General features: G+C 40.5%; 1 protein-coding gene across 3 annotated transcripts in view; it reads right to left on the minus strand.

The window, feature by feature from the left end:
* The window catches only part of WWTR1 (WW domain containing transcription regulator 1), a 45,502-nt gene extending 34,594 nt beyond the window's left edge, over window positions 1-10,908 (minus strand). For 2 of the 3 annotated variants that reach the window (XR_008438567.1, XM_053986098.1), the window contains exon 1: window positions 10,366-10,906. Coding sequence is in view for 2 of the 3 variants with exons in the window: in XM_053986098.1 (XP_053842073.1) it covers window positions 10,366-10,754 (389 nt within the window). In the remaining variant the exon portion in view is untranslated. Of the gene's footprint in view, window positions 1-10,365 lie in introns of all 3 variants that reach the window. The other variant, XM_053986099.1, reaches the window with a different exon arrangement.
* Window positions 10,909-13,831: the final 2,923 nt, after the last annotated feature.

The following is a 13,831-nucleotide window of genomic DNA, read 5'->3' on the forward strand; positions in this document are numbered from 1 at the left end:
ACTTTTCTTTTTTATAAAAAAACCCTGGAAACTGAATGACTAGTAAACAGTCATTTTTAGATACTTCTGCCAGTATCTAAAATGCAAGCCACAACAGGGACCTGCCCAACAGAGTCAGAAAAAATTCAGGTCTGTATCAGATGGAATTCTTGCAGTGATATGTTCTTTCCATATGGCCCCAAGAGGAATTTTAGTTGAGAGTTTTCTTCTTCTCTGCTGTTCCTAGTACAGTCATCAAGAAAAAAAACATCAAATAAGACAGAGGCAATGCTGATGGTTCTGCACTTCACAGATGCTTTATAGAGTCAAGATAATCTTTCCACACAGTATTTTACTTATCTGCAGAAGCCAAAACTGAAATTCACATATTTTCAACAGAGTTATTTCATTCCAGTTCTGAGGAAGTTCATCTCCTGTCTGTCAGTGTACAAAAGTGTGAGAATAACAGAAGTCTTTTATAGTGACTTTTCCTTAGGATGCATCCCTCTGTCACGGGTATTAAAACATGAAGGATAAATCTTTAAATTTTCACAATGCTTGTGCTAAGGGAATAATTTATCAATGATTTCTAATTTTTCTATTTACAGCAACAGTAAAGACTACAGCCCCCAGGGAGAAAAGAACAGTAACAAAGGTATAGGGATGGAGGACCAGATTATTCACAGCAAGGTCAAGACTAGAACCAGTGATACAGCACAGCACCAACACCTCACCACTGAGTTAACACTTGGAATTGCATGTACTTAGAACCATAATCCTCAAGCAATGATTAGTGTGGTATGGGATTTGTAATGCTCCACTTCCCTTTTAACATGTAGTCATTCTACTTTTTACAGGTGCAAAATGTCTGTGGGTATTTCCAGCAGCCAAGGAGGTCATAATAACAGATCTGCATGCAAATCTGAGAATAATCTGCCTCTAGGACCAATCATTTCTACAGGGAAAAAAAAAAAAAAGCCATGCTTAGTAACCTGAGTATGAATATGTATGAATATGTAGGGCTTTTCCATTTATTAAAATTAATTGGAACATTTTATCCATTAATCATGTCATTCTATTTAAAAAAGATCTCAACCTCATACATACCAGAAAGAACTCCCAACTTCAATCTCCCCATTTGGTCTTTTCTCTTGCTTTAACCAGTAGTTAGTTGTGGCCAAAATCCATCAGATTCAGTGCAGTAATAATGAACAAGGGCACAGAAAACATCATTCACAAAGGGGCAGAGGCTGTATGCTTTCAAAATACATGCTGCCGTGCTGAAACTGCTTTCATCTGAAATTTTCATATAAGTAGGTGTATTTTGGGTTTTGGAGTTTTTTTAACAAAATCATCTTAAATTGTTCTTCACATGAGGTTCAGATAATAGGAGGAAAATTATTCAGATAATAGGAGAAAAATATTACAGTGAAACTGTAATATCCCCTTAGAATCTAACAAAGAGTTACTTCCAGCTTGCTTTATACCTTTAGAAATTACATTTTAGGTAACAGCAAGCATTTCTTTTCCAGTCTGTCTACTTCACGGCTTCCTGTTTTTTCTGGAAAAATGAATCAGACATTTGTTTCTCTAAGATAAAAAAAGACCACTGAAAATATTGTTCTAGTAGAAGCCATCCTGACAGAAAAAGGAAATGTTCATGAGACAATATCCTCAGTAGAAGGCATGCTTTTAGTAAAGCAAACCAGGCAGTACCACAAAACAACTCAAATAAATGCAAACATGTGTCATTATCTGCAGGAAAAGCAGCACAAAATGGAAACTGCCAGTGGTCCTGTGTCTTAACTGCATCCCAGTTTGTTTTATCTGCAAACTTACAGTCTTTCGCCCTTTATAGTCCAATTCTCTATTACAAGAAAGATCTGTCACAATTGCTAAGAAAAGACCATGTAAAAATCGCAAAATTTAATGAATGTTTTGAGCAGTATTTGACCATAAACACCAGGATCATTCCAGTGCCTAAGTTTTGGCAATTATTTGACAAGAGAATCAACACAGGAGTTGCTTTCTGGAATGTACAGCACCTAAAACCACTTCTGTTGCACCAGTCTGCTCGCTCATTTCCACGCTGCACCACAAAACAGGGACCTGCCATGGCAGCACAGCACTTCAGCCAGATGTTTGGCAATGGAGCACCAGAGCAAATTTGCCAAATTCACAAGATGTACACAACTACAAAGAGTTTATGGAATCTAAGTGAGATCTTCCCTCTGTCCTCAAAGAAAGACTACCACAGAAAGAAAATAAACATAATAATGTGAATTATCCAGTCACTGCAGATGTCCGCTTAAAATAATATTTCTTTATATATTTGGGTGAGCATTAGCATGGTTAATACCAAGAGCTATTTTTTCGTTTACAACTTATTGTTGTAAACTTATTAAAATTGCTAAGGTTTTTATAAAGTTACAAATCTCAAACCAGGACCTCTCCTAGCTTTGAAAAAGTAAGTTTTACAACATACATACCTTTACTGACTAGTCTCACTGCTGAATCTTTAACAAAACCTTGATTTCTTTTACATATCAATGATTTACTATTGCCCTTTCAGTAAGTTGTAAAAAGTCTCACTAGAAATCTCATTTACTCTGGTTATTAAGTTTTACATTGTCTGCTCTCTTGCAGTAGCATAATTTCATTGATTTTCCATTCCACAAAGTCTTCCAGTAACAGACAAAAATCAAAATGCTAACTATAGAACATGAATAAAGAAGTAGAGCCCCCCACCACTTCTAATAAAAATTAAGCTTTATCTAATATTATAACCTACTATTGGTAATGTCAGAGCTGAGAGACAGTGATGGCAGCATCTGTGAAAATACCACCCCATGACTGGAAAAGTCTTCATCAAAGAAATGGCTGTCAGAGCATTATACCAGGTATATCCTCTGCAGTGTGAAGGGATGGCAAGAATCACTGGCATCACTGTACTCCTCCTGCAGGCAAGGTTGCCCTGTCAGTTAGAGATGTAGGTTGCAGGGACACACATTTATTCAAAATGAAAATGTGGTCCACAATTTTCACATTACTCACATCAAACTGTCAGTTTTGACATGCTGATACAATTCAGCCTGCTTTACACCTTTAGAAATTACATTTTAAGTAAGAGTAAGCATTTCTTTTCATCATCTTTTCTTCATCATTCATTTTGCTTCATTTGCAAAAAATATTTTCTCAATCTCTGAAGCAAAAGCACTTATATTTCTGTTTAAATATATACAATAGAATGAGTAAAACATGAAATGGGAAATGCAGCATCAAAACCAAATATTAAATAAAAAATCCTTCTGTGAAGAATTCCCACACAAAATTCTGGTTGTCAGCTCCGAAAGGCTGACCTTTTCTACATTCCCCACAGAGCTGCATGATGATGCCCACACAGCACAGGCTGCACTGATTTACTGATGCAAAGCCTGCTTTGTTTGAGTGCAGAGACACCTAATGTAGGTGAGGGCACTGGCAGGAGGCTGCAAAGATGGGCATCCACATGACAGAACTGTGTGCTCTGAGATAAACCATATGGAGCATATATCAAAATTAGAAAAGCTGCTTTTGTCCAAACAGTCTGACTAAGCAGACAATCCAAAGCCTTTCTCATATGGCAATCACTTCTATTCCTGAAGCATTTGAAAATACAGGATTTTAAGAAACTTCTGAAAACAACTTTGGCATTTCTACCCTAAGATTACAAAAGGCTGCTTAGGCAAACAAATAACAACCAACAATTCAATTTTGGTTTTTTTTCTTTCATTATTTTTAACAAAAAGGTGACTTACAACCCACATTGTTCAGATGATTTTATCAGGTGAAGAGACCTTGGGAAATATGGTCTGAAAATCTAACAAACTCCAGCTGGGTAAGGTGCCTTCCACATACTTCTGTGTGTTCTATCTCCAAAAGTCTTTGGGGAGTTGCTGTAGTTTGTACAAACTATAGCTAGCTTTTGTAAACTATCTGGCAGCAGAAGTGTATTCAAAGAGCAAGCTGTACTCTTTTCAGGGATTTTGAACTCCTGTTGCTGGCAGCAATCAATTGGGGATCACCAGCAACTGCCTGTGATATTTTGGTGATAAAGTTGGAGCTGACCCATGGGAACACAAAAGGGTATAAGCTTGCATGGCAAGAAACAACTTCCATGAAGCAATATTTAAGTTTTATTGCTGTACACTGCCTGTTTCAATTCACAGAAGTTTTTTCATGGACAAGAACAGATGCTGAAATCAAGCCCAGAAAAGAAGGCACAGAAAAATTACGTGATTTCCAAGGGGACACGCTCGGCAGCACAGCAGGAACTGCACTGCATTTCCTTCAGCCTGGGTCAGCTTCCCAAGGATTCCTGCTTCCTTCTGCTCAGACGCTGCTGTATGTTCTCAGGGGTGTCACAGTGCCAAGTGCAGACTAAGAAAATACATCAGTCAAGAAGTTTTGAGAACTTCTTTAAAAGCCCACATAAAATTTAAGGCTCACAGTTCAAACACTACCTTTGATTTTGGAAGCAAGACACTTCAGTACAACTTCAATAATTGCTTGACCGAGGACTATTACTGCATTTTGTAATGCTTACACCTTTGCTCACCAATTCATCATCGAAAAACAGGAATATAGAACATTTAATCAAAAAAAACAGTGGACAGACAAGGAAAATTGATCACAGGTAGGAAAAAATGATTACTTGTGGTACAAGAAAAAACTCAAAAGTACCATGGAAGCATCCTGCTATTCTCAAACCTGAAAGACTGTCAGAATAATGCATCCAAAAATTACCAGGGACAGATCAACACCTAATAAACAAAAAGGAACATTTTGATCATGCCAACAGACATATGAGCAGAGAAACAAATCACTGCAGAAAAAGCTGTGTCTGAACTTGCAGCTCTGCTACTGCTGTGCTTGTGCTGTGACTGCTGATGCACATGCTGCGAACCACGAGGACATGCAAGCAGCCAACTCCTCCTTCACTCCTGCCTTTATACTACATTATTTTCTGGTAACACTCTAAGCAATTCTTTCAGTTTTAACACAATACATTCTGCTCAATTCTCTTAGCAAGTCTGTATCTGTCTCTGCAGTGCAGCTTCCATCACATCTGCCTTTAAAATAGGCAGGCGAAACTGCAGGTCAGTGCAGTGTTCCTAAGTTTTCCATTCTTGAAGAGTTCTCTAGGTCTGCACTTTGAATTAATCAAAGAAAATAAAAAGATCCACAAACAAACAAATAACCCCCAAATCCCTCTACCCTACATCATGCTGACCTCTCTCTCCCTAAATGAACAGGGAAAATGCCACAAGTCTCTGCGTTGAAATTCAGCCCAAATGACATTTCCTTTGGATTTAGTTGCTTTGATACAATTTGTATCTGCCAATCAAGCAAAGCCCCTGAGCACCGAACACTCTGTTACAAAGAAGCTCTTGCCCTGTAATAGGCCCCAACATCAAAAAGACAGAATTTTCAACTTCAGCCAAAGCATCCAAAAGGAAACAAGCCAAAGCCCAACCACTGACTCTTCCAACACTATTTGAAGGAATGAACAGCAAAAAGCTTGAAAGTAAGACTTTACAGATTCTATATTGTCAAGCCTGTTCAAAACTGATCACATCCATAACTTTCAGAAGCAGACGGCTCTCCACAATGTCATTTACTAGTTATGGAGTAAAGATGGTCAGGCACACCAGCTTTTAGATGTTGAATATAGCAGCTCAGAAACATGATAAAAAAACCCTACTATTCAGTTTCTTTCTTTGTGCAATCCATACCATTTGTAAAGACAAAACCCTTTCAGATGGTTTCAGAGAAAACGTCTTAGTTTTCATGGTAGCATTTCTTAATTAACACTTGTATCAATTCTACAGATATCTAAGAATATGCTAATTGTTACTATTTCCTAATCATTAATGCATAAAGCAATTGTATTTTCAGCTCATCTAATGAGATGAATGTATGACAGTTATTATCCATTAATGCACAAGTACTCCAGGACTTTGGATTTAACACCATGACTAAAAGACTAACTTAAGACAAATTTCATTAGACCAATAATTCCATGCGCACATTACTAATTTATTATCTTAAAATTGTACATAAGTGCAATATATCAAATTCTACATCAACACAGTAGTTTGTACAGGACAGTTACCACTGATTCCTTAAATAATTTAGAAATGCATACAACAAAATGTAAATTCTGCTTCTAGACAACCCTTTACAAAAATATTCTTAAATATTTCCTCAAAGTAAATACTTCTAGGGCCAGTGCAGTCTTGCTAAAGCTTTCTTCACTGATGCTCCACTGATGCTTTAGGATACAAAATGTAGCTTGTATCCTAACTCAGAAAACTCGGTAGGAGAGGGAACTGGATCACACCCTGCAAATCAAATGTGTCCCTGAAGCAATTTTATAGCATATCTTCTTCTGTCCTCAGATTTTATTAAGCTCCACATTAACCACCAAATCCTTTAAAGGAGCACTGATAACATGATTTTTAGATTCTGAAAAAAAAACAGTCTGTTCATCATGGAAAGACACCATCTTGGACCAGAAAATGATTAAATACCAGCCTTCATCAGAAACTCTGTAGCTGATTCTACTGCCAAATTCAGAGAAGAGCAGCTTATGGATCCTTGGTAGTTTTTAAGCGGAACTCCAACATCATCATCATTAAATCAGCACTTGAGGAGCAATCAGACAGACCCCTAATGCTGTCAATTACAGGTTGAAAATTTAGTTTTGATGTGTGCATTCTAATCTCAGAATTTCCTAAGTATCTCAAAAATGAGTTATAAATGTGAGCTATAGTTGAATTTCTGACAATTAAACTTCAGTGGTGTATCACAGCTTTCTTGCCTGTTAAGAACTCTTTCATGCACTCAACAATTCTGGGTAAAAGCCATTGGCAGCAATACATCTTGGTACTGTCTAGCACATTACAATTTATTTTTAATAAAGGGATGCTGGCACGGTGAACTGCCTGACAAAGCCAGCAGGGATGCACAGCCTCTTGCCTTGCACCACTCTTCTACAGGGACCAAGGAAAGCCAAATGTATATTGTATTATATACGAGCCCCCCTCGCAGGGCGCTCATCACACCCACGTGTCACTGAGCTCACACCTGTGGCACGGCACTGCAGAGGCATCAGTGCCTTCCCCATTCTTACCAGAACCTGAGTTACCCCCTCAAGCACTGTCCATCTCCTCCCCTACTTCCAGCTGTGTAACTACATTCCCAAGATGGAAAACTTCCTCTAGGATGAATGCTGTACAGCACCAAGCACAATGTAAATTACTGATGTAAAATAACAACAGTCTCTACAGAATTAACACAAATGCTTTTCAAGGAAAGACAGTATTAGAAAATCACTTCAGCAGTTCAGCTTAGTACTATTTGTTTTGTCATTCTCAGGGAAAAAGTTTTTAATTGTATTTGTATTACTTTTTATAGTATTTATATTATTTATATTACTCTTCTGCTGTCCTGTTGAACACACTTAGTTATATAAAATTGATCATGTGTTGAATCAAGCTCTGTTCCAACAGAAACCAGTAAGAAAAAATCTGAACATTTTGAGGAAATGAAATATTGTAAGTAATTAGCTTCCTTATCCCTGAGCAGAACTTATTGGCAAATATGTCCTGGGATAGCAAATGTTTACTGTAACATTTTAAAAATAAAAGTGGTAAAGATAACAGTGGCAAAAGTTTCACAAATCTGTTTACGAGAGTCTGACCAAGAAGATCTCTACACACACTGAGAAAAAATGAAACCCTCAGATTTCATTTGAAATAAGAGGCTGTACCACCTAAACCCAAACTGGTATAAAGTAATACTTGAAACATTCTTTTTACAAAATATATATACCTAGCCCAGCATGTAGTTCAATATGCAACTGACATTCCCCACTCACAGGCAAAAGAGCAGGCAGTAGGCCTGTCTCTACAGAAATGCTTTTTATCAGAAATAAATCACATTTTTTTCCACACATGCTCACACAGAAAAATGCTTTAGATAACATTGCTGCAAGTGTGTGTTCATTAGCCTGTTTTCCAGCCCCCACTTATACAGTTTGGTATTTAATTACAGGGTGGAGTGGTCCCCAGGCTACTTATGTTTCTTCCAGTCACAGCCAGAAAATTTCTGCAGGAGCTGACATGCAGGACTGCAACTGCTTCAAGTTGTAGCTGGTTCCCTGTCAACAAGGTTAGCTCACTGTTCATTGAAACTCACACTAGTACTTCTGTTAAATAATTATTTAACAGAAAATATGTTTTAATACAACAAATTGCATTCTAAACTTCAACAGATAATAAAGGCTTTAATAGGACCTAATTTGGCTATTTACTTTTAGTTGGTTTCTCAATTTTTTTTTTTTTTTAATCTTTATCATTATGCTGGAAAGCACTGGCTTGCTTTTTTTTTTTTTCTTGAATATAGGGAAATGTAACCTTGTATGCCTAGTTTAATCAAATATTATTTTTAGCACATCACCTGACTCAAATTCTCTATTATTTTATTGCACACAGCTTTAAATGCTGCTTTCCATAATCAATCTTAAATTGTATTTTCACCTGAAGAATATTACACCATTTGTAAAATATTATAAATCATATGTGAGCATTTTATAGCTAAATATTACTCCCCAAAGCATTGGGGTATAACAAAATACATTAAAGGTATAAAGAAATGCATTTTTTCAATTAATTTTTATATAAATGAGAAAAGTTCTATTGGGCAGATAAAATCGGGAAACAAAACAAATATTAATTTAGGTAACAAATTACAAGCACAATGCATATTGTATTTTATATTAAAAAGGATGTTGTTAATCAGAGTATTACTGTTGACAGGATTTGGAAAAAAAAAATTAAAACCACTTGGAGTTTTTACCTATACTTTTCATTTACTAAAGGCCTTGTATTTTTGGCCTAAGCAACAAGAATCCATCGACTTAGAAAACTCTATCTCTAGGTCAGAAATGCGTGACAGGAAGGTGAAACCACATGAGCTCATTTTGCTATCAGTCAAAAAAAACCAGAGCATACAAAGACTATATTATGCAATTTTTAGCCAGAAGTATCTGAAAACATTCCCTGGCCAAACCCTAGCAAGAATTTATATTGAATAATTATTTATGAATGGTCTGTTACAGTGTTCCTGTCAGTCAGCTTGTTCTATTGAGAAAAATACATGCCAAGTGCAGAGACACAAGATCTTCTGATTTAGGTGATAAACCAGATTAATAACAAACTTCTAAGTTTGGACCCTGGGACATATGCACACAGTATCATAAAAAACATACAGTGAGATACAGAAAAGTATTTACATGCTTTGCTGGTAGCTCAGAGTGTGACACAAGGCAAAAAATCTAAACTCTGCAGAGTTATACAGAGACTGGGCTCTTGAGTAATCCATTAGAGATTCCAAACCCACAAGGCAAAGAAATCATTATACAATCAAGTAAATTGTTGTTTTTTTCACTTTTCTAATCAGTTTTGTCTCTTTTTCCCCTCACACATTGCTTACATGACATTTATGATGGCTGAATACCCACACATGGGTGAATATATGTGAACTCAAGATTTTACTCTCCTGACCAAGAAGGCTGTAGTGAGCAAGTAAAGGACGTCCTGGAGCCCTGGCAGTTTAACTCCCTCAGTATCCTCAAGTAGATGCTTCATCAGTAAATGTTTTATTTCATTAGCAAACATTTTACCTTATTTACCAAGTTAATGCAGTACAACTTAGTTTGCAATGAATCTGTAGCTGACTTACAGAATCTACCAAAATAAGGCACTGTTGCCTTACGGCTTATTACAGCTATTATGTGTTTTCAGGCCTGTTAAACGGCTTTGAATCAAATGTCAATCGTCATAAATAAAACACTCTGGCGAAAATGACTGGCCACAAGAGATATCGGCAGTTGTGTTACCACACTTCTCAGAATCTGTCGCTGGAACAAGGCGGCCTCCTGCCGCGTCCCCTCAGACGGGGATGCTTCAGGCACACCGCGGCCGGAGCCGGGCGGCTCCCACCCATCCACAGCCCCTTCTGGGTCATGGACATGCAGAGCTCTGCTCTCACCTTCCAGGAACTCCCTGGAATCACTGTTTTTGAACTTTTTTCCCAAAAAAATTAAGTCTCAGAATCTTGGACGTGTGGCCAAGCAGGAAAGAAACGCGTTATCAACAAATACGGCAGGACTTCTCCCTCGCCTCCCTCCTCCCACCGGGAAGGGATTTCCCCCCCGGAACGTCGCATACACCTCGGACCTGGAGGCCCCGGAACGTCGCATACACCTCGGACCTGGAGGCCTCCCGGCGAGCGCCCCGCGAACCCCTGCGGGGCCCCGGCCGCCTCCCCCGCCGCACTCACTTGAGGAAGTAGCGCTGCCCGGTCTGCGTGAGCGCCATCTCCCAGCCCGGCGGCAGCGGCCGCTCGTCCGTGACATCGCAGGAGCGCTGCCGGAGGTGCCCGTGCTGCGGCGCCGCGCCCGCGCCGGGCAGCGAGGCGGGCGAGGAGTGCGAGCGGACGTGCACGGGCGCCAGGCGCGGCGGCGGCCCGCCCGAGTCGGTGCTCGACTGCCGCGAGTGCGAGCCCGAGTCGGGCTCCCTGAAGAAGGACTCGGGCAGGATCTTCTTCCGCCAGGAGCTGGGCCTGGGGTTCATCACCGCGTTGAAAAGAGCCTCCAGCTCCGTGTCCAGGTCCTGCGTGACGTGGATTACCTGCTGCCCCGGCGGCGGGGCCGCGGCCGCGGGGTTCATTGTCCGCCCCTCCGGCCCGGCGGCGGGCGCAGCCGACCCGGGACGGGCGGTGGCCGGGGCCGGCCCCGCTGCCGGGCCGCCGCCAAGGACGTGCCCTCTGGAGCGGGCGGGCTCGCCGGGAGCAGAGCCGGCGAGGCGGGCGGACGCTGCCTCTGCGCCCCCGCCAGCCGCGCCGGTGTCCCGGGCAGGCGGGGCGGCCCCCGGGCAGCGCGGCGCCCTCCCCCCGGCGGGCAGCGGCGGGACGGGGGCCGTGCCGGGACGGGGGCAGTGCCGGGACGAGGGCAGTGCCGGCGGCTCCAGCCCGGCCCCCGCGCCGCCCCGCCCGCAGTTATGCAACTGCCGCGGAAACTTTGGCACGGGACGGCCCTCGAGGCCGGGCCACCGGAGCCCCCCCGCCCTCGCCCCCTCTCGCGTCGCGCTCGCTGTGCCGCTCTCAGCCGGGGCCATCGGCTGCTCTCTTCGCCGCTGGGACCCCACGGAGCCGGGCGCCGTCCAGCCCCAGCTCGTGGTGCCCGGGGAGCCTCCGGAGCGCTTTTTCTCTGCCAAGCTAAGGAGCTTTGCTCCAAAACCGTTGTTCAGAAAGTTAATGGGCGATACTAATTTCTGGAAGCAAAATGATGCTTAAATTAGTCCACGTACAAGTTTAATTGCATGATTTAGTAATGCTGTGGCGATGGGGAGGAATGAAGCATTCGTAGTGACACGGACAGCAACCACTTCGCTGTGATTAGGATAAGGTTTGGCCCTTTGCTGGCAAGTAGGAGTCCTGTGCAGTCCTGTGTATCCTAAGTCCTTCCAGCTCACTGTCCATAAGGGTAGTTTCAAATGCAGGCGTGATGCTTTGTGGATGTCTGCTGACTGCCCATTCAGTCACTTGTCTTTGATTTAGCCTATACTAGAAACGAGAGCTGTCATCAAAATGCATACCTGAGGTTTCCTATAATTAATAAATACAATTGTTGTTTTAATCTTGGCTCATTTTTTGTGCACTTGGAATAACTTTTGAATGGCAATGTGACCAAAAATTGTTTAAATTCAGAAGCTGTGTCTGTAAAGAATAATATTGTTCACTTTCCAACTTAAGTGTTGGTTTCTACAGAGGGAAGCATCCAGTATTCTTATGACTACACAGAGATATCACCCACTAGCTAAACAAATGCATTTTGTTATTTTATTTCTGTGTTTTGGACAGACTCCAGGCTATGCTTATTGATAAGAATACACCCTCCTCAGTAATCAGAATCTACACTAGAAAAGTTTTAAGTAATTTTTTTCTAAACTTTATTCCTTTTTTCTTTAAAAGAAGTGTGAACTTCTCTAAACTGCATTTGGTTTCTCTAGTGGAGAATGTGGGCCTGACTGAACCATCCTTGTCCCTCAAATCGGTGTTACATATAATGTTGGTTATGTAGATTCTCAGAGTTGCAGTTTAAAGCTGTACACAAACTACAGCTAGCTCTGTGAAACAGATCCTGTGCATTTCCTGATGGCTTTGCTTCAACAAATATTCCTTGTCAGTTACATTTCATCACATTTCCTGTTCATATTTTCATTGGCTTGGCAGATCTCCTCGAGGTTTATTTTATTGTTCTTTGTTTTTGTGAGAGTCTGGGGGTTTTGTCGTTTTTGTTTTGAGGGTTTTTGGGTTTTGGTTTGTGTGGTGGTTTTTTTTTGGTTTTTTTTGTTTTTTTCTTGGTTATTTTTCCTGACATCTGCTGTGTTTCTGGTCAGGAAACTCAGTACTCCTGAGACTTGTTTGTGTTTCCCTTCCCAAAGAATTTTTGTACCATTCTTCTACTGCTTCATACTGGGCTCCTTGCTGCAATAAGCTCAAAGAGCAGTGCTAATCACAGCACCTGCTCCAGGGCTATGCAGACATCACATATCTTTTTTTCTTTCCTGCAATATCCTTATTTAAATCCTTTGCATATGAGATTCTGGGTATGCGTGCATGTGGTTATTGCACAGATAATGATCTGAACGTTAGTGATTTTTCACACAGCCTTTAAAAGGGCATTTTTTGCTTCCAGGGCAGTGTATCTTTGAGTAAAGACAAACCACATACTCTCTACCTGTTCCACTCCTTTCTGGGTGACAAGTCCATTCAAGGGAAGGCTTTGACAGTTTCATGCATGGGACCATCTCATCTATGTTAACTAGAACACTTTCATAAGCATGGCATCTTATGGGTGAGTACATACACATGTGTCCTAAACCTAAGCCACATTTAATACAATTAGAGCCGTCTTCTTCAACAAGATGTATTTCAGCTGCACTTTTCACGAATAGTACAATTATCTGCTATTGTACCACTTGGTATAGGCTAAAAGATTTTTCTCCAATACTTTGGAAGTGATTAGAACTGTAAGAATAAATTTTCATAGTATTGTTGTCATTAGTCTTTGTTTAGAAATACTAACTTCCTTCTTTGGACAAAAAAAAAATGACCACCAGCTTTCAGGACAAGTGACTCAATATGCTCAAGTCTGTGGAAGATGAGGACACTTCCATCACAATGGGGTTGGATTAAATGATAAAGGAACCAAATCACAAGTGTGACATAGAAAGCTCCTTATAATTATTTCTTTGTTCTCATTGCAAGATTGTATATTGTAAAAAAACAAGACAATAACATTATCTCAATTTCACAGTGTTCAAATGGTTTTGAATAGTACAGAGGTTTTGTGTTCATCTGAAGGATTTATAAAGACCAGTACTATGAATATACCCTATTTGTTGTGGATTTTCTAGCAGCAAGTTCAACCTCTTCTTCAATGAAAACCCAAGCAAACAGCTTAGAGGTAAATGCACTTTTAAAAGTACCCTTATATGATGAGCATCAAATGAGTTAAAGAAATGTCACATGTAGTTTTTAATCTAGATCTATCACTGCTCTACATCAAAGTTCTTCATAGATTAATATTTTTCTGAGAAAACCTACATAGGTGAAGCAACACCTGTGATGTCTGTCATAAAATAAAACATTCAGGCCCCCTGGCCAAGCCTTGTTCTTTCTCAGTACCCAAGTGACCAGCACACAGCGCAGCCTGGCATGGTTGTGCCTCTGCTTTGGGTTT

Source organism: Vidua macroura, chromosome 10 (assembly GCF_024509145.1).
Source record: "Vidua macroura isolate BioBank_ID:100142 chromosome 10, ASM2450914v1, whole genome shotgun sequence".
Taxonomy (NCBI): Eukaryota; Metazoa; Chordata; class Aves; order Passeriformes; family Viduidae; genus Vidua; species Vidua macroura.